This window comes from Pan paniscus, chromosome X (genome assembly GCF_029289425.2).
Source record: "Pan paniscus chromosome X, NHGRI_mPanPan1-v2.0_pri, whole genome shotgun sequence".
NCBI lineage: Eukaryota > Metazoa > Chordata > Mammalia > Primates > Hominidae > Pan > Pan paniscus.
Genome location: NC_073272.2, coordinates 32,027,221 through 32,048,468, shown reverse-complemented (window position 1 = coordinate 32,048,468; position 21,248 = coordinate 32,027,221). Strand labels below are relative to the sequence as shown.

At 45.2% G+C, this 21,248-nt stretch overlaps 3 protein-coding genes across 4 annotated transcripts; all 3 read right to left on the bottom strand.

Annotated features, from left to right (window-relative positions):
* Positions 1-908: 908 nt before the first annotated feature.
* On the bottom strand, positions 909-8,498 carry LOC100995211 (melanoma-associated antigen B1). 2 transcript variants are annotated; one of them, XM_003807129.4, is made up of 2 exons: positions 8,030-8,498; positions 909-4,853 (listed from the first exon to the last, which is right to left on the bottom strand). In XM_003807129.4, exons 1-2 carry the CDS (start codon positions 8,147-8,149, stop codon positions 3,750-3,752), a joined length of 1,224 nt encoding a protein of 407 aa, XP_003807177.2. In that variant the 5' UTR covers positions 8,150-8,498; the 3' UTR covers positions 909-3,749. The 2 variants fall into 2 exon arrangements, with proteins under 2 accessions (XP_003807177.2, XP_054962506.1); XM_055106531.1 differs by having other exon boundaries at positions 3,255-4,853; positions 7,814-8,498.
* A 1,966-nt stretch (positions 8,499-10,464) lies between these two features.
* On the bottom strand, positions 10,465-13,451 carry LOC100995562 (melanoma-associated antigen B4). Its single transcript, XM_003807130.4, has one exon. It carries the CDS (start codon positions 13,153-13,155, stop codon positions 12,115-12,117), a length of 1,041 nt encoding a protein of 346 aa, XP_003807178.1. The 5' UTR covers positions 13,156-13,451; the 3' UTR covers positions 10,465-12,114.
* A 3,160-nt stretch (positions 13,452-16,611) lies between these two features.
* On the bottom strand, positions 16,612-19,418 carry MAGEB3 (MAGE family member B3). Its single transcript, XM_055106410.2, has one exon. The coding sequence runs from the start codon at positions 19,355-19,357 to the stop codon at positions 18,317-18,319; it is 1,041 nt and encodes a 346-aa protein (XP_054962385.1). The 5' UTR covers positions 19,358-19,418; the 3' UTR covers positions 16,612-18,316.
* Between the last annotated feature and the right edge of the window lie 1,830 nt (positions 19,419-21,248).

Genomic DNA, 21,248 nt, shown 5'->3' with positions numbered 1-21,248 from the left:
CTCAATATATTTTCATAGCACATCTATGTATTAAAAAGCTTTGAGTCAGCTTTAAAATGACACACAACAAATTATTAATTGTGGTTACTTTTGAAAAGGGGGCTGAATTTTAGAGGAATGTTGTGAGGGAGGAGATTGTGATTTATTGGTATTAAATTTTTTTCCAACAAGAATATGCATACTACCACTAGCTTTGTGATTAAAATATTTTTAATAGGCCTGACAGACAATAGAAATAGTAGTTGTGTATATCACTCAAATAAAGTAAATGCTAACTGATCCAACAACAACAACAACAAAAACCTTGAAATATGAATGGGTTAACATGATAAATGTTTCTTTTTTTGTGCACATAAAACCTGAAGTGGGTTGGCAGTGACCTAGGGAACCAGGTTGTTTCCATCATGTGGCTCCACACCTCAATGTGGGTTCTCCATGTTTGCTGTTGAATGGAAGAGAAAGCATGGAGGTGGCCGACTGGATCTCAGTGCCTTGGCCTAGAGGTGACAAACATGCTTTTACTCATATTTCAGTGGCAAGGGTTAATCACATGACCCTTTTTAACTATGAGTAGACTGGGAATGTAGTCTCTCCATGAGCCCGGGAAAAAGAGCAGGACATCATGTGGATAAACACTTGCCATCTCTCCCATAAACTGGTACACAGTAGATGTTCAATGAAGAGCAACTCTTATAATTGGTTAGGACAATAACCCTCTTCATTTCTTAGAGGAGTTTGTAAGAAGGCCAAATTTGCCTTGAAATTTGCAACATTTTTCTAGTGTCTACTATGTGACAGATGTTTTCAAACACAAGGTCATGTCTAATTTTCAAAATGATCCTGGAAATTTCTACAAGGAGGATTTGTCCTTTGTCAATCAATAGCACCTTTCTGCACGACTCTTTATAATAACCTGCGTAATTTTAACAGGCTGAGAATTTTCTCCTACCTTTGGTGCCTGGTCAAATCACAGCTACCCACCACCTACTTAACATTCCCAAACACCTGAACAGGTACAATGAAGCACACTGAAAAACCAATATTTTCCTCTGGGGCAGATATAGATAAGAGTAAATTGAAGGATAGTAAGTTATTTTTTTCTTTTTATTCAAAGTTGGCATGTCTGCCAAGGGACCATTTTCCGCCTCTGAGGACTTGAAGAAAGATTTTTAGGGATTCAGCCACAGTAGATGTTTGCTTACACAGTGATTTCCTCTGTCTTTCCTTATCTACCACTTAAGAGGGAGGCTTTGGATGTTGACCACATAGGTAAATTCACTCATTGGTGTATGTGTTCAGTGGCCTGTCTCAAATAAAATACTCTATTGAAATCCTACTGCAAATATCAGGGTGGTTTTAAAAAGCCTCTTTTCTAGCCTCAGGGTTATAAACCAAGAAACAGTAGATTCTGCGCTAAATCACTCTTCTCACCAGTAGATTTGAAAACACTTTAACAGTGTGGTGGCAGTACCCAGAGACATGAAGAGGTGTCTAAGTTTCACTGTTTGAAGTGAACAATTACACGAAAGGGGCTGTTGCTATCAAAGGGCATCTGTGGTGAGGGGTGGGACCTCCAAGCAGTTGGAACCCTCTGTGTCAGGGAAAACGCAGGTGAGTCTGGGCTGTCTTTTCCTCCGGGAGCAGGTGCAGGCTCCAGAGAAAGATGCAGTGAAGCTGACCAGTAGGTCAGTTCCAGTGTGGACAGGGGGGCACACTGGGGAAGACCCCAGGGAAGGGCACTGTAATGTTGGAAAGCACTGGACTAGACTTATGTGCTGGGCCCAGAGCAGAGTCAGCTCTAGAGGAACTCGTGGGCTAAGGCGGGAAAACCCCAGGCCAATGAACCCCACAGACAGTCCAAAACTTTGTTTCTCATTTTAACTTTCCTTTCACTAAGAGGCCTGCTTTTAGTACTTTGGCCACAGGGCACTTGTTATCACTTGAGAGATATTGTGGAACAGTGAGAATTAAGAGACAGTTTGGCCTCAGATTGAGAGAAGCAGGACAGTGTGGGCCCTAGAAACATTCAGACCAGGGGTTTTGTCCCAGCCCTGGCACTTACCAGCCATGTGAACTTCAGAATGTTACAAGTTTTTCATCTCCTAATTTGATAAGCCCCATCTTGTAGAATTGTTGGAACACATGTAATGTATGTAAGGCATCTGGCAAAATGACTGGCAAATATTGGGTCTTTAATGAATGGCAGTTACTACTATTATATTCACACAAGAAAGGCTATTCTCATCTCTGGAAAATTTTTGTTTTGTCCAGGAATTGTCAGAGAACATTCAGTGCTCTAAAAACCCACCACCAAATAAGCCAAAATGCTGCAAAGCAAGTAACGCTATGTAAATTCTCCCCATGAGAGAATATGTTATTTAATATGGGAGCAGGGACTTCATCAGAATTCAACTCTAAGCTTATAGAGTTTATGTCAAGGACCAACGACTCCCCTCCCTCTGAGATTCCCCTCCTACAAAAACATTCTTATTTTCACTTATTTCATCACCAATGAATCTAGCCCTACCTTGGAGTTTTGCGACATTATATATGAGAAGACCTAATTAATGGAGTAGGCTCTGGCTGCACAAGCTTAGGGAAAAGAGTGTTAGCTTAGTGGCTTCTTGGCATCTCACCTCAAGGAAGTATAACCCTTATTTCTCAAACACTTTCTGGAGACAATGTGCATAAAACAACTAGTTTGTGCACTGTGTTTGACTGCCCTGGGACGAGAGCACTGTATTCTTCCACTCCTACTCCAGACACAGGTTCTCTCTGCTTTACCCACAATCCCAAAGTAACTGTTAAGGGCAGTTTCCCTTTCCAGGCTTAATCTCTCAACTCTAAGGCTCATGATCTGAGGGTTTGGCACCTTCTTAGGATTATCACAACCTCATCCAGTTCACCATGGAGCTAACTTAAAATGACCTCCCAACGAGGGACTTGCATTGTCCCACACCACGAAGTGCCTTGGCTAGGAAATTAACACTTGACTGCTCTTGTCTGAACCTTCTCCCACCATTCTCACTTCTTTTTTTTTTTAAATGAGTGTTTATGTAAAAAAAAAAATCTGTATATGTTAGAGTGTATCTCACCATCTTCTTTAAATAATCACTGTCCTTAGACTAAAAATCTGTGTGCAGGGGAAGGGTCTTCTTTAACTTAGTACAATCACTACTATCACAGAGCCTTACAAAGAGCAGATGCTCAATTTATGGTGAGAATAAATGAGCCACTGAACAAGTAATATAATTTATTACTATTTATTTTATCTGCATTCTTGAAAAGGCTAAAAACAACCAGGTATGTATCTTTGGATTTTACACCAACAAAACTGAATGCAGAAAACAAAAACTTGACATGCTTTGCTTGCTCTTCCTCTATTTTAAGACTCCAATTATGTTGTGTGAGGTTCTTTCACACATTTCTGAGAAAATCTCTATTCTAAAGCTATGCTTTCTTCTTCTTCAACCCAAAAAAGATTCAAGGATTTGAAAAATATAGAATATCAAAACTCTTATGCTTAAAGCTGGCAGCACCAATAAATGTGTGATCCATGTCGCTCATAGACATAGATCCCAACTCTAAATAAACATTCTATTAAAAGAAAAACACTTGAAAGATACTATGTTTAACAGGAACACAAAGGAGATATATATGATGATCTCTCTAGCCATATCTTGGCTGCTCACTACTTCAAAAGGTTGGCATCTTGCCACAAAAACAAAGTGAACAATCTGCCTGAGTTCTCACATGGGGTGGGAGGACCTGCCGAATGGGGCTCTAGAACGCGCTCTAAAGGTCGTGGCAGTAGTGCGACGCCTGGCTCTAACAGTGGATCGGACTTGGGCTCTCTCTTCCTCATCTCTCAAAGCCTCTTCATAATGGGATGGGAAGTCACGGGGAGTGGCACCATTCATCTTGGCCAAAAACTCGAGGACTTTCATCTTGGTGGTTTCAGCATAGGCTCTCGGACCCCATAGGAATTGATAGCGTGGGGGATCACTGTTGGGCACCTGCTCGTACTTCAGATATTTTTCCTGCACCAGATCTTGGGTGATGAACTTACGGGGTTCCCCATAGATTAAGTGCTCCTCTCCATCATAGGCTCCCAACACATTCATGAATTTCCAGATCTCTTCCTCGGTGGCAGAGTTGCCCTTTAAGAAGATCACACCCAGGAGAGGCATCAGAAGCCCATTCCTGGGAAAGTCCCAATCATTGCTCAGGTTTCCATCATTGGTGAGGTTTAGCTTACTGACTAGGGTGTAGGTGTGGCCACTAGGGTTGTCTTCCTTCAAATCAAGGCCAAAGACGAGCTCCAAGCGGCGAGAGGCTCCATTGAGGATCTCAATGAAGCGATCCTTGTACTTTTCATCAACAACCTTCAGCATATCTGCCTTCATAATGGGCTCTCTCATTTTATACTTACGTAGAATGAAGTGCATCAGCATTCCTGCCTCCCAGGCTACAGGATCTTTGACTGAGCTCTCAGTGGATGTTGTGGCCTGGGAGAAACTTGCATTTTCCTCACCTTGGCATTTGGCACCTTCGTCAGATTTGGTACATGACACAGCTGCAGCAGCAGTGGTGGTGGGTGGAGCTCCCTGAGGCTTCTGGGGAATGCCAGCAGCAGGGGAGCTTGTGGGAGTATCCCCTAAAACAGGAGAGGAGGAGGGGCACTCCTCTTTCTCTGCTGCAGTGGCATGAGCAACCTTGAGATCCTGGGTTTCCTCTCGCGCCTTGCGGCGTTTCTCACGAGCTCGGAGCTTACTCTTCTGACCCCGAGGCATGATGGCTGTGGTCAGGCAAAACAGGCAGGAAAGTGAGCAGAAAGGCAGGAGATGTGGCACCTGAAGGAGAGAGAATGAGATCCTGTGAGTACTTGCAGCAGGGAGGTACCACCTTGGCTTTTAGAGAGCCACTTCTGCTGGTTTTCTTGAGGGCATTGCTCTAGGAACCCACTCGGTTCTTGTTGCCAACCCTGCCTGGGGCTGACTGGGTGACAGCAGAGGTTGGCAGTGTAGACTCCCTCTGTGTTCAAGGGCCCTCTCAATTCATATACAGGATCTTCGTATCTACTCTTGGAAGGGTCTGGGACCTCCTTCCTGTGCTGCTCTGAAGCTGACACTTCAAAGCTCCCTGGAATCCAGCAAAGAAAAATGAGGCACTGCTTCAACCTACCATTCTTACCGGGGGCTGGGCGGGATGGCAGTGCTGACAGTTCTATGGAACTCTCTCTGTCCTGGGCTAGTTGGACCTCAATCTTAATTCAGAGTCCTCATCTATATCTAAGTTCTGGGAACCTGTCTTCTGCTAACTGGTGCTGCATCTTCAGACCAAAGCTGTCACCTCCCTTAGACCTGATGCAAAGAAATAAAGTCTCAGCCTGGCAACCCTTGGCCAAGGCCTTTCAGAGCTAAGTGCAGAGACAGGGCTAGCATCGTTGTTTTTCCTCTATTTGGGGTGGGGGTTGGGGGCTTGGGGGAATGGTGCCTTCAGTCCACACTCACACTTCGACTCCCAGAAGGGCCTAGGGCTCTGTTCTCTCTACACCTGAGGACATTTACTCATAGTAAGGCCTACATCTGCCTGAGACCCAATGGAGGAAATGAGGGTGGCTGTATCTGGTCACAATGCCCATATTCTCCAGAGGCTGAAAGCTGTGGCTGGCAGGTTGAAGCCCTGTGATGTGTAGCCCCACTCATGGTCCTCACTCAAGGTCTCCAGTTTGACTCCTGGGAGGGCCTAAAATGCCTCCCACCCCTCCTGCTAACCCATCTGACTAAGACCTTCATTTCCCTGTTACTCCTGAAGAGGAATTTAGGGGCACTTCTGACATTTATGCTCGGGGCTTCCTAGCGCTGACATACAGAGGGACTCTGAGGGATCCCCACTGATGAGGTGGGAGTTCCCTCAAGTCCTCTCTATGAGGCCTGGCACAACCTGGAAATCCTCTCTCTACTGACCTGAGGCCCCTTACATCAGATTAAGATTCTCATTGCCTCATAGTCCCAAGATGAAAGAAAGCCTGAATCACATCCAGTCACCACGTCCTCTATGGGGCTCCACTGTTCTGGGGTCGTTGTTCTCTTTAGTCTTCACTCAAGCAGAGTCTGAGCTCCTCTCTAATCCCACTTGATTCTTCCAGGCTCATACAAAAGCCTTCACCTCTCTGAGTACCCAGGGCTAGTCTTGAGGGGATGACACATCTGGGTACTTCTGCCTGGGGTTTCCCAGAGCTGAGAGGGGGTGGAACTTGGTGAAGCCCCACTCTCTAGGTAAATGCTCATCTCATTCCTCCCTCAGTGTCTTCTCTGTCTTGATCTAACGCCTATCCAGTCATACAAAGCACCCCCGACAACTCCCTGAGGAAGAAGTGAAACTTTTCCCATCTGGCTACAATTGTCCATCATCTCCCAAGGATGAAAATCAGGAAGGAATTCCGTGTTTCTTTCACTGTTATGGGATGAGTGGTTCCCCCAGTTCTCAGGGTCTTCTTTTTGACTCCTGGAATTACCTAGGAATCCTCTAGCTGCTAACATAAGGCTGCCCCCTTTGATGAAGTTCCCCACTTCCCTGAGATGCTCTAGGAAGAAGTGAGTGAGACTCATCATGTCACCATACCTGGATCTCCCAGGTCTCAGTAGGGATAGGGCTCTATCTGTGTTACCTCTTTCTTGGAGGGGGTCCCCTCATACTCCCTCAGTATCACCATCTTTTAGGAACTGGGCCTCCTCCCTGTACTAAACAAGGGTTTTCATGTTAAACCAAAGCCATTACGTACCTGAAACAGTACCTGAAGGAAATGAGGGGCATCTCAACTTGAGAGTTCTAACCCTGGCTTCTAAGGAATGAACGCCAAGGTAAGACTGTGTTCCTGCCTGTTCTGGACTAGATGGTTACCTCATTCCTCATAAAGAAATTGTACCTTGACACCTGTCTTGGCGTATGACTCCTATCTCTCTACTGAACTGGGGCAGTGAGGTCTTAAACCAAGGCCCTCCTCTCTCTTAAGACCATGAAGGCAGAAGCCAGGGAGTACTTGAGCCTGCCAGCTCTGGCCTGGGACTCCCAGGGACAGCGTCAGGCGCAGTTGTCTCCCTCGTGTATAGAGTAGCCGCCATTTCCTCACTCAGTGTCTCCACCTCCACTCAGCACTCTTTCTGGGACTCCACCCATCAACTGCTCCTAACACCATGCCCCGTAGACAAAAGTTCTCATATTCCTTGGACCTAAGTTCACAGTCATAGTGGGCCACATCCCACCAAGGCTGACTGGGGCCTGCGTGTGACGACAGCAGGAGCGGGACTTTTTTTTTTTTTTTTTTTTTTTTTTTCTTGAGACGGAGTCTCGCTCTGTCGCCCAGGCTGGAGTGCAGTGGTGCAATCTCGGCTCACTGTAAGCTCCGCTTCCCGGGTTCACGCCATTCTCCTGCCTCAGCCTCCTGAGTAGCTGGGACTACAGCAGCCCACCACCACGCCTGGCTAATTTTTTCTATTTTTAGTAGAGACGGGGTTTCACCGTGTTAGCCAGGATGGTCTTGATATCCTGACCTCGTGATCCACCCGCCTCGGCCTCCCAAAGTTCTGGGATTACGGGTAGTAGGGTTTAGGACTCCTCCCTCTATTGACCTGAGTCTATAAGCCTTAGGCCAAAGCCTTCGTCTCCCTGAGTCGCTGAACAGACAGTCAGGGTGCTACCCATCCGGTTACCTGAGGCCTCCCAGGACCAAATGCAGAAGCGGGACTTAGAGGGGACCTCTTTGTTACGGGTGGGGGTGGTCTCTTCAATTTACACTCAGGGTCCTCACCTTGACTCCCGACCAGTCCTGAGAATTCACCCTCGGCTGACCAGACGCTGCACCCCACCCCTTAAGCTCGCTCGGGTCCTCGCCTTCAAAAAGGAAATGAGGATGAGCCACATCCGGCAGCCCAGGGCCTCTGAGGGCTGACGGCAGAGGCAGGACGCTACGGGACGTCACTGTTCTAGTGTCGCTGGTCCCTATGTCCCCACTAGGGTTCCTCACCTTAGTATCTAGCAGCCTGGGACGACTTCCGCCTGCTGACCCAAATCCGCCAGGCAGACACTGCGCCCTTACGCTCGCTGGGGTCCTCGCCTTCAAAGCGGAAGTCAGGATGAGCCACATCCGGCAGCCCGTGGCCTCCGGGCTGACGGCCGGGGTGGTACGCTTCTGGACGTAACTGTTCTAGCGTCGCTGGTCCCTACGTCCCCACTAGGGGTCCTCACCTTAGTATCTAGCAGTCTGGGACGACTCCGCCTGCTGACCCAAATCCGCCAGCCTCCAAACAATAGCCCCACCTCTCTCAGCCCCCAAGGTGGAAATCTGAGCGTGCCACACAGGCCACCCCTGCCTGGGCCTCACAGGCCTGACAGCAGCGGCAGGGCTCTGTGAAAGTCCCGTTTTGGGCAGAGGCCTTCTCATCAGCTCTCAGAGTCCTCACCGTGACTCTGGTTTCCTATCCAGGCAGAACTGAAGCTACTCCCTTCAGGCCCCACGCTCCCCATCCTCCATGAGACCTTCCAGGCGGAAATGAGAGGCACCTTAGGTAGATAGCTCTGTCTGATGCCTCAAAACAGGGGGTGAATTCTGTGGGGACTCATCTGCTGGTGGAGTCCCCTCTTAACACTTAAAAGCCCTACATTGATTCTTGTTAGGGTCTCGGCCTCTTCGCTCTGTAAAACTGAGGCTGCCCCAATTAGACGGAACCAGTCATCTCCCTGAGACTTTCCAGGCAGAAATCAGCCTGCCATCTCCGCCAAGGCTTCCTAGGGCTGACAGCAGAGGGGACTTTGTGAGGCCATGTGGGTGCTAGCTACCCTTAGTCCACATTCAGGTCCTCACCTTGACAAGTGAGCAAACCTGTAACTTACCCTTTGTTTACCTGAACCTGCTCCTCTCACATCAAGGTCCTGTTTTCTGAGAATTTCGAGTTGTACTCCTGGATGATCTTCATATGATCACAGTCCTTTTGCAACCTGCAAAAACAGATAATAAGGAAAGGACTCCATAGAACCCCACAGTTTTGGCTGGGTCCTTCCATCAGTCTTCATTTATGCTCCTCGCCTTTACATGTAGCAGAACCTGAGACTCCTCTATCTACTGAACTGAGGTCACTCTCCTGAGGGTCTGGATGAACCCTTACATTTTGGAGTGGTTTTCTCTCCACCATTCATTCATGAGGGTTCTCATGTTGGCTTCTGTCTCTTGATCAACCTCTTCCAGGGAAATGTCACATCCCTGCAAAAATTTGACCAGTTTCCTCTTTGCAAACCTTGCAGAGAAGAGGTCCCTGTCCCAGAAGTGATGTGATGTTGGGAAACTGAAACGGAAGGTGGAGAGCCTAGGACAGATGTTGTGCTCTCAGGGAAAAAAACATGCTGATCTATTCCTTCACTTCACCAACCAAAGGGTAGTTCTAAAAGTTTTACTTTCTACAGAAAAGGGTGGAGCCAGATGATTTTTGTAATCTTTTGATCTTTTGAAGCTATCCAATTTTGCTTCTGTCGGTGATCATATTGTCACCGAGTATTATTTCTTTTTCTCTTTAATTCACATCTGTCAATTATTTTGGTATTCTTCTTGCTCTGGTTATGTATTCCAATCCAGTGTTTGGGGTACAGAGACCTCTTCTTTCTTACCTGAGACACACTTTGCGGTTGTAGAAGAAAATGAATTAAGCAATTCACAGTAAGCTTCAGTTTGGGAGGAGTGGAACAGTGTGGGCTCTAGAGGAATTCAGACCAGCAGTCTAGTTCCAGCCCTATCACTTACTAGCTGTGTGAACTTGGGCACATTACCAAACTCTATGAGCCTCAGGCTCTACATCTGTGAAATGAGCTTGATAAGCCTTGTCTTGTAGGACTGGTGGAATGTGGTGAAAGTGTGCAAAGCCCTGGTGTGCATTGAGACTTTAAACAATACTTGTTATTATTATGATTATTTCAACTACAGAAGAAATCATCCACCCTGCTGATTTTCTTTAAGTCCAAGAGATAACAAAGAATATACAGCATTCTAAGACATGGAACAACAAAATCAGCCCAAAACGCAGCTTACAAAGAAACTCCAAATAACTTTTCCATATTAAATCATATTTTGAGTGTGGAGTTGTCTTTCTCAGCTGAAAGCAACTCAAACCTTCTAGGCTTTGGTTCAAGGACCAACTCTGGCCTTTCATCCAAACCAGTCTTATTTTCATTCATTTTACCACCATCAAAAATCTAGATCTCCCTTAGAATTTGCAAAAACACATGAAAGGAAAAAAAATTCCTTTTAATGGAATGGGTTCTGGCTCCCCAGCTGATAGCAGAGTATTAGCCCAGTGGCTTATGAGTTTCCAGTCTTAAAGAAGTATCACCTTTATTTCTCAGAAACACCCTGGGGACTACGCTCATAAAACACCTAGTTTGTGTACTGGATTCACTTCACTTGCACTGGGACAAGAGCACCGGCCACTTTCAATCCCTGCTCCAGGCAAAGATCCCCTCTGGTTTTTCCACAATCCCAAAGTAACTGTTAAAGGCAATTTTTCATTCCAGTCTCCATCTCTCAAGTGTGAGATCCACCATCTGAGTGTGTGACCCCTGCTCAGTGCGCCCCATCTAGGCACTATGCCAGGACATAAAATTACCTCCTATTGCAGTATGTTCAGTTTCCCGAAGTCTCAGTTACCTTGCTTAGGACATTTACACTAGATTCCACTGCTGGAAATACCCCCACCTTCTTTTTTATCCCCTCTTTTCACCTGTCTTTAGGTCTTAGGGAGTATCTCATTACCTTCGTTATATGATAGCTGCTGTTGGGTTCTAAAATTCTATGGGCGGGGATTGGGGTTTTTTTGTTGTTTGTTTGTTTTTTGTTTTCTTAGCTTATCCGGTACTAGCCAGGAGCCCTCCAAAGTACAGCTGCTCAATTAATATTTGGACAATTAAAGTGTAAGTGACCAGGAAGTCAAATGTATTGCTATTTAATTTCCCCCACATTCCTGAAAAAGCTAAGCCGATCCGGGTACATATACTTCAGTTTTACAAAGAAAGACTAAAAAGAATAAAACAAAGCAAGAATTGACCACATTTTACTTTTTTTTTCTCTACTTCCTGGTCCCACCAACTTTATTGCAAGGTAATTTCCTTTTCACAAATTCCATATTCCAATGCCATATTATCTTGTTCTAGATCACAGAAAAAGACTTAAAAGATTTTTAAATTGTTTTACATAATGCAAAAATTCTCACTCTCCAACCTGATATATTTTAATAAATGAGTGATTCATGCCATTCATAAACTTAGATTCTGAAACGAAATAAATCTACAATTTAAAAAAAGAACACTGAAAAACAGGAAAAAGAAAAGATAAATCATTTTACATACAAATATGTTATACATGGTGTTCCCACCAACTCCCCTTTGGCCCTCCATTAATTAGAAGGTTACGTGTTTTCTTAATCAAAAGTAAAGAATATACCTCAGTCTTCACAAGGAGTGGGAGACACTGCTGGACACCACACTGAAACATGCCAGGCCCAGTTGCAACACTGTCTCTGGCTCTCTCTCCCTCATCTCTTAAAGTCTTCTCTTAATGGAGGGAAGACAATGGAGACACTGTCATTGACCTTGGCCCAGGCCTCCACATTCTTGAATAATCTAAGCAAACCAGGTATGTAACTTTTAAATTTATGAGCAAAAAAAGACCGAACTGAGTAAGACAAACCACGAATAAAGCAACTTTTACTTTTCTTCCCTTTCTATCTTCAGATTCTACCTATTTTACTGCGGAGTTATTTTAAATTTCTAAGGATAAACTTACTCCCATGCCATGTTATTTTGCTCTGTATTACAAAAATTATTTCAGGATTTTCTATTTGTATTTCAAAAACAAAATTATTATCACTAAACCAACCTGATAAACAGCAATAAATGTGTGATGCATGCCATTTCTAAACTTATATTCTGAATCTAAATAAACTTTCTATTTTAAGAAACATCATGGAAAATACAACAAAGAGATAAATCAATGAGTTATTCATGCATCACAGGAACAGAGAAAGCAGCAGGTCTTTCAACCACAAAGTGAACAATTTGCCTTAGATCTCACATGGGGTGGGAAGAGCTACTGGATGTGGCCCTGGAATACGCACTAGTCATGGCTATAGTGCCATGCCTGGCTGCAACTCTGGGCCAGGCTCCAGCTCTCTCTTCTTCATCTCTCAAAGCCTCTTCATAAAGGAGTGGGAAGTTATTGGGGGTGGTGTCATTCACCTTGGCCAAAAACTCCAGGACTTTCATCTTGCTGGTTTCTGCATGAGCTCTTGGACCCCACAGGAATTGATAGCGTGGGGGATCACTGTTGGGCACCTGCTGGTATTCCAGATATTTTTCCTGCACCAGATCTTGGGTGATGAGCTTTCGGGGTTCCCCAAAGATAAGGTGCCTCTTTCCATCATAGATCCCCAGCATATTCAGGAATTCCCAGATTTCCTCTTCACGGGCACAGTTGCCATTTAAGAAGATCACACTCAGTAGAGGCATCAGAAGCCCATTCCTCGGAAGGGTCCAGGCACTGCTCTGGTTTCCATCGTTGGGGCCTAGCATGCTGACGAGGATGTAGGAGTGAGTGGTGGGGTTGACCTCCTTCAAGGCAAGGCCAAAGACCAGCTCCGTGCGCTGAGAGACTTTCCTGAAGATCTCAGGGAAGTGCTCCTTGTACTTTTTGCTGATGATCTTCAGCATTTCTGCCTTTGTAGTGGGCTCTTTCATTTTATACTTGTACAGCAGGAACTGCACTAACATCTTCGTCTTCCTGGTTAGAGAATCTTTGAGTGATCTCTCAGTGGATGTTGAGGCCTGGGAGGAACTTGCATTTTCCTCATCTTGGCTCTTGTCGCCTTCATCAGATCCAGTGCATGACATAGCTGCAGCAGCAGAGGTGGTGGGTGGCTCTCTCTGAGGCTCCTGGGGAATGCCAAAAGCAAGGGAGCTGGAGGCAGTATCCCTCAAAACAGATGAGGAAGAGGAAGGAGACTCTTCTTTCTCTGCTGCAGTAGGCTGACCAACCTTGAGATCCTGGGTCTGACCACGGGTCCGCTGGCGTTTCTCACGGGCACGGAGCTTACTCTTCTGACCCCGAGGCATGATGGCTGTGGTTAGGCACAGCAGGCAGGAGTGTAGGCAGAAGGGCAGGTGATGTGGTTCCTGGAGAAGAGCAAATGAAATCCTGAGAACACCTTCAGCAGGCAGATACTACCTTGGCTTTTCAGAAGCCGCCTCTGCAGGATTCCTTGAGAACACTGCTCTAAGTATTCACTGGGCTATTGTTCTTAGTCATTCTGTCCCCTGAGAAGCCAGCTGAGGAAGTTACAATGTGCCTTAGGCTGCAGCTTGCCAACCCTGCCTGGGGCTGACTGGGTGACAACAAGGCTCGCAGTGGGGCTTTCTGTGTTCTGGCTTGGAGAGGATCCACTCTGATTACCTTTAGAATTATCATGTCAGCTCTTGGCAGGGCCTGAGCCTCCCTCTATTGGTGTTGTAAAATTGACTCTTTAGTTTTCTGGGACCCAGATGAGGGAAGTCTAGGGGCCCCTCAACCCACCACCCCTGCCTAGAAGCATTTAGTGCTCTCTCTGTCCTGGGCTCTTTAGGTCCCAAGTTTGCACTCAGGATCCTCATCTGGACTCCATGCAGGATTGTGGACTGTCTCTTCTGCTGACTGATAACTGCAACTTCAGACCAAGAATTTCATCTTTTCTAGCTCTGATATAAAATGTGATGGGCATCTATGAAAGAAAATAATTGATAATCTGGACTTCGCTAAATTAAAACTTCTGCTCTGCTAAAGATACCACAAAGAGAATAAGATAACTCCCAGGTTGGGAAAAAATTATTTTCAAAAGACATATCTGATAAGGGACTGTTAACCAAAACATACAAAAATGTCTTAAAACTGAACAATAAGAACTGACCAACCCTATTAAAAATGGACAAAAGATCTAAACAGGCACCTCAACAAATAATATATACGGAAGGCAAATATGTACATGAAATGATGGTCAACATCACATATCATTAGAGACTTGCAAATTAAAACAATAATGTGATACCACTACATACCTATAAGAATGGTCAAAATCAAAAACCCTGATAACCCCAAATACTGATGAGGATGTGGAGCAACAGGAGCACACTGTCATTGCTGGTGGACATGAAAAATGATACAGCCACTTTTGAAGACAGTTTGTAAGTTTCTTGCAAAGCTATGCATACTTTCATCATATGATCTAGCAAGTGCGCTCCTTGTTATTTAGCCAGATGAGTTGAAAACGGTATGTCCACAAAAAAAACCTGCACACAAATGTTTATAGTAGCTTTATTCATAATTGCCCAAACTGGGAAGCAACCAATATGTCCTTCAGAAGGAGAGTGGATAAATTAACAGAATAAAATATTATTCAGCACTAAAAGGGAATGAACTATCAAGCCACAAAGAGACATGGATGAAACTTAGATACATATTACAAAGTGAAAGAAGCCAATTTGAAAAGTCTATACATTGCATAATTCCATCTATATGACATTCTGGAAAAGGCAAAAGTATGGAAACAGTACAAAGTTCAGTGGTTTCCAAGGGTTGGGGAGAGTGAGAGATAAATAGATCAGGCACAGAGAACTTTTAAAGCAGTAAAACAATTCTGGATGATTCTATGGTGGTAAACATATGTCATTATACATTTTTAAATATTAAAACTACAGAATGTGCAGCATCAGGAATGAATCCTAAACTACGGACATTGGGTGATAATGATGTGTCCATGTATTCTCAATTGTAACAAATGTATCACCCTGGCTTGGGAGGTTGATATGAAGGAGGCTGTGTCTGTGGGAGGACAGGATGCCTGTGAGACTCTGCTTTCTGCTCAGTTTTGCTGTGAACGTAAAACTATTCTAAAAAAGAAGGTCAATTATTAAAAAAAAAAAGTGATGGTGAGTCCTCAGCCTTACATGTTGCCCTGGCAATTTAAGAGTTATGCAGGGGGGTGGACTCTGTTGTCCTCTCTATTCAGAGGTGAGCAGTCCCCTCAGTTCTCACTCGGTTTCCTTGATTTGGCTCCTAGCAGATCCTAGGGCTCCCCTCTTTTTTGACCTGAAGACCTCTCCATTTAAAAGGCCTGCACCTCCCTGAGATCTGATAGGAGGAAGAGGGTGGCCTTATCTGGCCACAGCTGACCATGGTCTCCCAAGAGTGGCAGCTGTGGTAGACAGGTTGAGGTCTTATGGTGGATTGTCCTACTCAGGTCCTAACTCAGGATCCTAAATCTCACTCACAGGAAGGCTTAATATTCCTCCCTTTGCTGAGCTGGGATTGCCCACCTCAGAACAAGACCTTCACTTCTCTGTTACTACTGAGGATATGAGGGTGCCTCTGTCTGACATTCATGCCTAAATCTCTCAGAGGTGACAATAGGGAGGATTCTGTGGGATCCCCACTGATAGGGGTTTGGTGGTTCCTGCACTCTTCAGGGTACTCACTTTACTCCTGGCACACGTTAGGAATCCTTCCTCTATGGACCTGAGTCAGCCAGCCTCAGATCATGGTCTTTACCTTCTTAAGACCTCCGGAGTAGAAATCAGGTTCAGCCACATCCTGTTAAGGCTATTTGGGTGAGTGCTTCCCTCATTCTTCATTCAGGGTCCTCAACTTGGTATGTGTCAGAGAATGGGACTCCTCCCTCTACTGACCTGAGATGCAGGAACTCACAAGTCCCTGAGAACCTTGAAGAATAAGTGAGGAGATGCTCAGGCTAAGAACTCTGTCTGGCATGTTGTTCTGCTGAGTCCTCCTATATGAAGGTCTTTATCTTGGCTCTTGTCCCTTAGTTAATGACTTCCTGGGAAATGCCGCATCCCTAAAAATTCTTGATCAGTTTCCCTATAATAAATCTTGCAGACAATGCATCCCTGTCCCAGGAGTGATATAAGATAGGGAAGCTGTAACACAAGGCAGAAGCCCGAGGATAGAAGTCATACTGTCAGAGAAAAAAAAAAACATTGATCTATTTCTTCTCTTTACCACCCTCTTATGTATTTCTCTTGGAAAAGATTTAACTTCCTATAAAAAGGGGGACAGTCCAGAATGACAGAATGTGACCCCATGATCTTTTGAGTTTATCTGACTTTGCATATGTAATCTTATTGTCACCAAATATTATCTTTCTCTCCTTAATTCACACCTCTCGACCATTTTGGTAATTTCCTTGCTCTGGTTCTGTATTTCAGTCCAGCAGATTGGGTACAGAATCTTTTCATCACTTGATATACGTTTGGGAGTAGTGAGAAGAAAAGTGAATAAGGGGACACAGTCAGTCTCAGGTTGGGAGGCATGGAACAGAGTGTGCTTTACACTAATTCAGACTGGGGGTCTTGTCCCAGTCCTGTCACTTACCAGCCATGTGAAATTGGACATATTAATAGACTGTGGGCTTCAGGCTTTTTATCTGTGAGGTGGGTTTGATAAGCTCTGTTTTGTAGGACTGGTAAAATGTATACAATGTATGTAAAGTGCTTGAGATGTATTGAGACATATAATAGTGCCAGTTCTTATTATGATTAATTTGTACCCTGACATTGCAATCTACTACACTGGGACTTATTTTTCAATGCAGGAGATGTCAGAGATTATACCATATTCTAGGACAAAGAAAGCCCTATCAGACAAAGTGCTACCTAGAAAGGAAAACTAAATAATATTTCCTCATTACTTGATAGATCATTCAATATTAGTATGAGGTAGGCTTCCTCAGTAGATGCAACACAGATTCTAAAATGAGTTTCAAGGACCAAAAACTTCCCTCTCTCTCAGCTATCCTTCCATCTAAACCACTTTTATTTTGATTCATTTAACCACCTCTCAAAATCTAGACCTTGCCTAGAGTTTGCCAAATCACAAATGAGGTAACCTAATTGAATGCGCTTTTAATGGAACAGGCTCTGGATCCCCCAGCCCAGGGCAAAGAGTACCAGCACAGTGGCTTCTGGGACTCCCCCGTCCCTTGAGGGTATTACCCTTATTTCTCAGAAACTGGCTGGAGATGATGTGCACAAAACACCTAGTGTGTGCTGTGTTTATTTGTACTGGGACAAGAGCACAGGACACATTCCTACCCCAGATTCTCCCTGATTTATCCATGATCCCAAAGTAACTGTTAAGAACTGTTTCCTATTCCAAGCTTTGTCTCACACCTCTGAGAGGCAACTTCTTTTTTTTTTCTTTTTTTTTGAGACGGAGTCCCGCTCTTTAGCCCAGGCCGGACTGCAGTGGCACAATCTCGGCTCACTGCAAGCTCTGCCTCCCAGGTTCACGCCATTCTCCTGCCTCAGCCTCCCGAGTAGCTGGGACTACAGGCGCCCGCCACTGCGTGAGAGGCAACTTCTAAGAGTCTGGCCCCTGCTCGCCATTCCCACAGCCTCATCCAGCCCACCGTGGAGCCTCACTTAGATTAACACCCATTGAGGGACCTGCACTTTCCTTAGGCCCAACACCGCCTTGATTAGATAATTCATACTTGACTGTTCTCATGTGGAACCACCTCCCTCCCTTCTTATCATGTATCCTTTTGGTCTTAGAGTGTATATCACCATTTTCCTTAGATGATAGCTACTTCTCGACCTTATAATTTTAAGGTCAGTTGCTAGGTCTTCTTTTTCTTAGCCCTCCCAGTATTAGCATGGATCCTTCCAAGAGCAGATGCTCAATTAACACTTGGAGAATGAGTGTGTCAGCATGAGGTCTAATTTATTATGATTTAATTCTACATTCTTAAGTAAGCCAGACATATATGGTTATTTATCTTTCATTTTCTTAAAACACAGAGTAAAAGCATTTAGGAAACCAAATATTGACCGTCTTACACTCTTTCTCTATTTCTTAATGCCATACATTTTACTGCTGACTTTTTTTTTTAACATTTTCAAGGAAATGCTTATTCTAATTCCAAGTTATCTTGCAACAGATCACTAAATAAGATCGAATTTTTCTCAATCTGTTTTACAAAACAGCAAAATTTTTACTCTTAAACAACAAATGTGACCAATATCAATCCTAAACTTAGATTACAATGTTAAATAAAAGGAACATTTGAAAAATATGCCCCAAAATACAGATAAAACTTCAAATTATCCATTTAGAACAGAAACAAAAGGTATTATACAGTGTGTTCCCTCCAGTAACACCCAGTCCTTCACTCCTTGGAACAGTGACTGCCCTCTTTAACCATAAAATGCAAAATTTGCTTCAACTTCACTAGGCGTGGGAAGAGCTGCTAGCCTTGGCCTTGGAACACTTTCTGCCCATGGCACTACTGCCATCATTGAGCATAGCTGCAGCTTGGACTCTTTCTTCCTCATCTCTCAAAGCCTCTTCATACCAGAACTGGAACGCACTGGGGACAGTTTGATTGACCTTGGCCCAAAACTCCAGGACCTTCATCTTGCTGGTTTCAGCATGGGCTCTTGGACCCCACAGGAATTCATAGCGTGCAGGATTACTGTTGGGCACTTGTCGGTACTCCAGGTATTTAAGCTTCACCAAATCTTGGGTGATGAGCTTTCTGGGCTCCCCAAATATGAAGTGTTTCTTCCCATCATATATTCTCATCTTATTCAGGAATTCCCAGATCTTCTCCTCAGTGGCACAGTTGCCCTTCATGAAGATCACGCCCAGGAGATTCAGCAGGAGACCTGTCTTGGGAAATCCCCTCCCACGAGTCACTGTCCCATTGTTGGGGAGATCCATTTTGCTGACAAGGACATAGGAGTCCTTGGTAGAATCAACTTTCTTTAAATCAACACCAAATACCACCTCCATGTTGAAAGAAGCTTTTTTAAGGATCTCAGGGAAGCGATTCTTATGGCTTTTTTGGACAATTTTTAGCATATCTGCTTTCATAATGGGCTTTTTCATCTTGTACATTTCCATCAGGAACTGCACCAACATATTTGTCTTCATGGTTAGAGGGTCTGTGCGAGACCGCACAGTGGAGGATAGACCCTGAGAGAAGCTTTGCTTTTTCTCAATTTTGCTGTTGGCTCCCTTGTATGACTTTTTGTAAGAAACAGCTACAGATGTAGTGGTGGATAGTGCTCTCTGAGGCTTCTTGAGAGCACTACGTGACCTACCAGCAGACTTTTTCTGGATAGTAGCCCCCAAAATAAGAGGGGATGAGAAGGATACTTTTTTCTTGTTAGTTGCAGTGATCTGAGCACCCTGGTGATCCTGGGTCTGACCCCGGGTCTGCTGGCGTTTCTTACGTGCATGGAGCTTACTCTTCCGACCCCGAGGCATGATGGCTGTAGTCAGGAACAGCAGGCAGGAGTGTCAGCAGAAGGGCAGGTGATACAGGCACCTGGAGGAGAGAGAGAAAGAGAGGGTATGAGTGCCTTCAGCAGAGAGGTACCACTTTGGATTTAAAAGAAGGTCGCCTCTGCAGTTTTCTGTGAGAGCACTGCTCTGGAAACCCAGAGGGCTTCTGTTCTGATCAGTTTGTCCTCTGAGAACCCTGTGAAAGTAATTAAAGTGTGCCTTAGGCCACAGCCTGCCAGCCCTGTTCTGTGTATACTGGGACTGAGAGCAGCCGTGGCATGTCTAGTCCTTGTGGATCTCCTTTTACTCTGGGGTAGGAGGTTTCTCTCAGTTCACACTCAGGACCATCATAAAAACTGTCAGGGCTGGGTCTTCTCCCCTGTGCTGCACTAAATTTGACACCTCCAGCAAATGTCCTCATCTCCTTGGGACCACCTAAGAGGAGGTGAAGGAATGTCTCAGCCTTACCACCCCTGACAGGAGGAACTGGGTGCTAACAGCATTGTGGAGTCCTACTCTTTCCTGGGCTTATTGGGGTCCTGACACCTCATTCATAGTCCTCATCTTGTCTCTAGATAGGACCTAGGACAGCTGCCTCTGCTGCTCTGATGCCCCTCACTTTAGATAAAGGCTCTCAGCAACCTAATGCCATTAAAAGAAGGTGAGTTCACATACACCTGACCTCCATGCCCAGCCTCATCAGCGCTGCAAGTGGGGAGTGGGGGAATCTTTGTTGTCTCTTCTTTATGTGGGAGGAGTTGTATCACTAGTCTTCATTCAGGGTCCTCACTGTGACCCCTGTAAGGCTCTGGGTCTCCTCACTCTTCCCTCTGCAGAACTGGGGCATGTAATTAGTTCAACCTTTCTGGCACTCTCTAGGCAGTAAGGGGGGCTGACGTTATTCCAAGGCTTCCCGGAGCTGAGAGAAGAGGCACAATTTGTGGGACTCTACTTTTTAGAGAGAGTGTTCCCTTTAGTTTTCTCTCAGGTCTCTGACCTTGACTCTTAGTAGGATGTGGGACACTTCCCTCCATTAACCTAAGTCCTCCAGCCTCAGAACAAGACCCTAGACAGGGAAGTCAGGGACCCCTCACCTATGAATACCTTTGCCTGGAGGTTGCAAAATGAGTGCAAGGACATTGTTTGTGTTGACACCTCTATTGCAGAGAGATTGCTTCATTAGCACTCAGGGCCCTCACCTTGACTCCAGTTAGGACCCAAGTCTCCCTTCCACCTGCTGAACTGGGGCTACTTTCTTAGACCAAGGCCCTTCCCTCCCTGAGACTTTCCAGGTAGATATCTGTCAGACAGCTTTCAAGGTATTCCCAGGGAAGACTTCCAGGGCAGGATTTAGTGTGGCCCTCTTTGTTACAGGTTGGGGGATGGTGGTCCCTTTCATGCACATTCAGGGTCCTGACCTTGACTCCAGACAGTCCAAGGAATTCACCCTCTGCCGAAGAGATCCCGTGCCCCTCGCCTCCAGATCCTCCCCTTCAAAGCACTTCCAAGGAAGTGAGGAAGAGCCTTATCTGTTCACAGCTTCCTGGGGTCTGATGGCTGACAACAGGGGTGGAACTCTATGAGACTTCACTGTTTTGGAGTTGCTGGTCCCTAGATTCTCATTCAGGGTCTTCACCTTGGTATCTTGTCACAGCCTGAAATTTCTCCCTCTACTGACCTGAGTTCGCCAACCTCCAAACAAAATCCTCCTCTCCCTGAACACTTCCCTCCCTGGATAGGGAAGTCAGGGCCTCTGCTTATGACTACACTTGTCTGGAGCCTTCTAAACTGGCTAGCAGCAGTGAGACCTTGTCTGAAAAAAAAATAAAAATAAACACAAAAGACAAGGACCACTGGTGCTAACCAGGAGGAT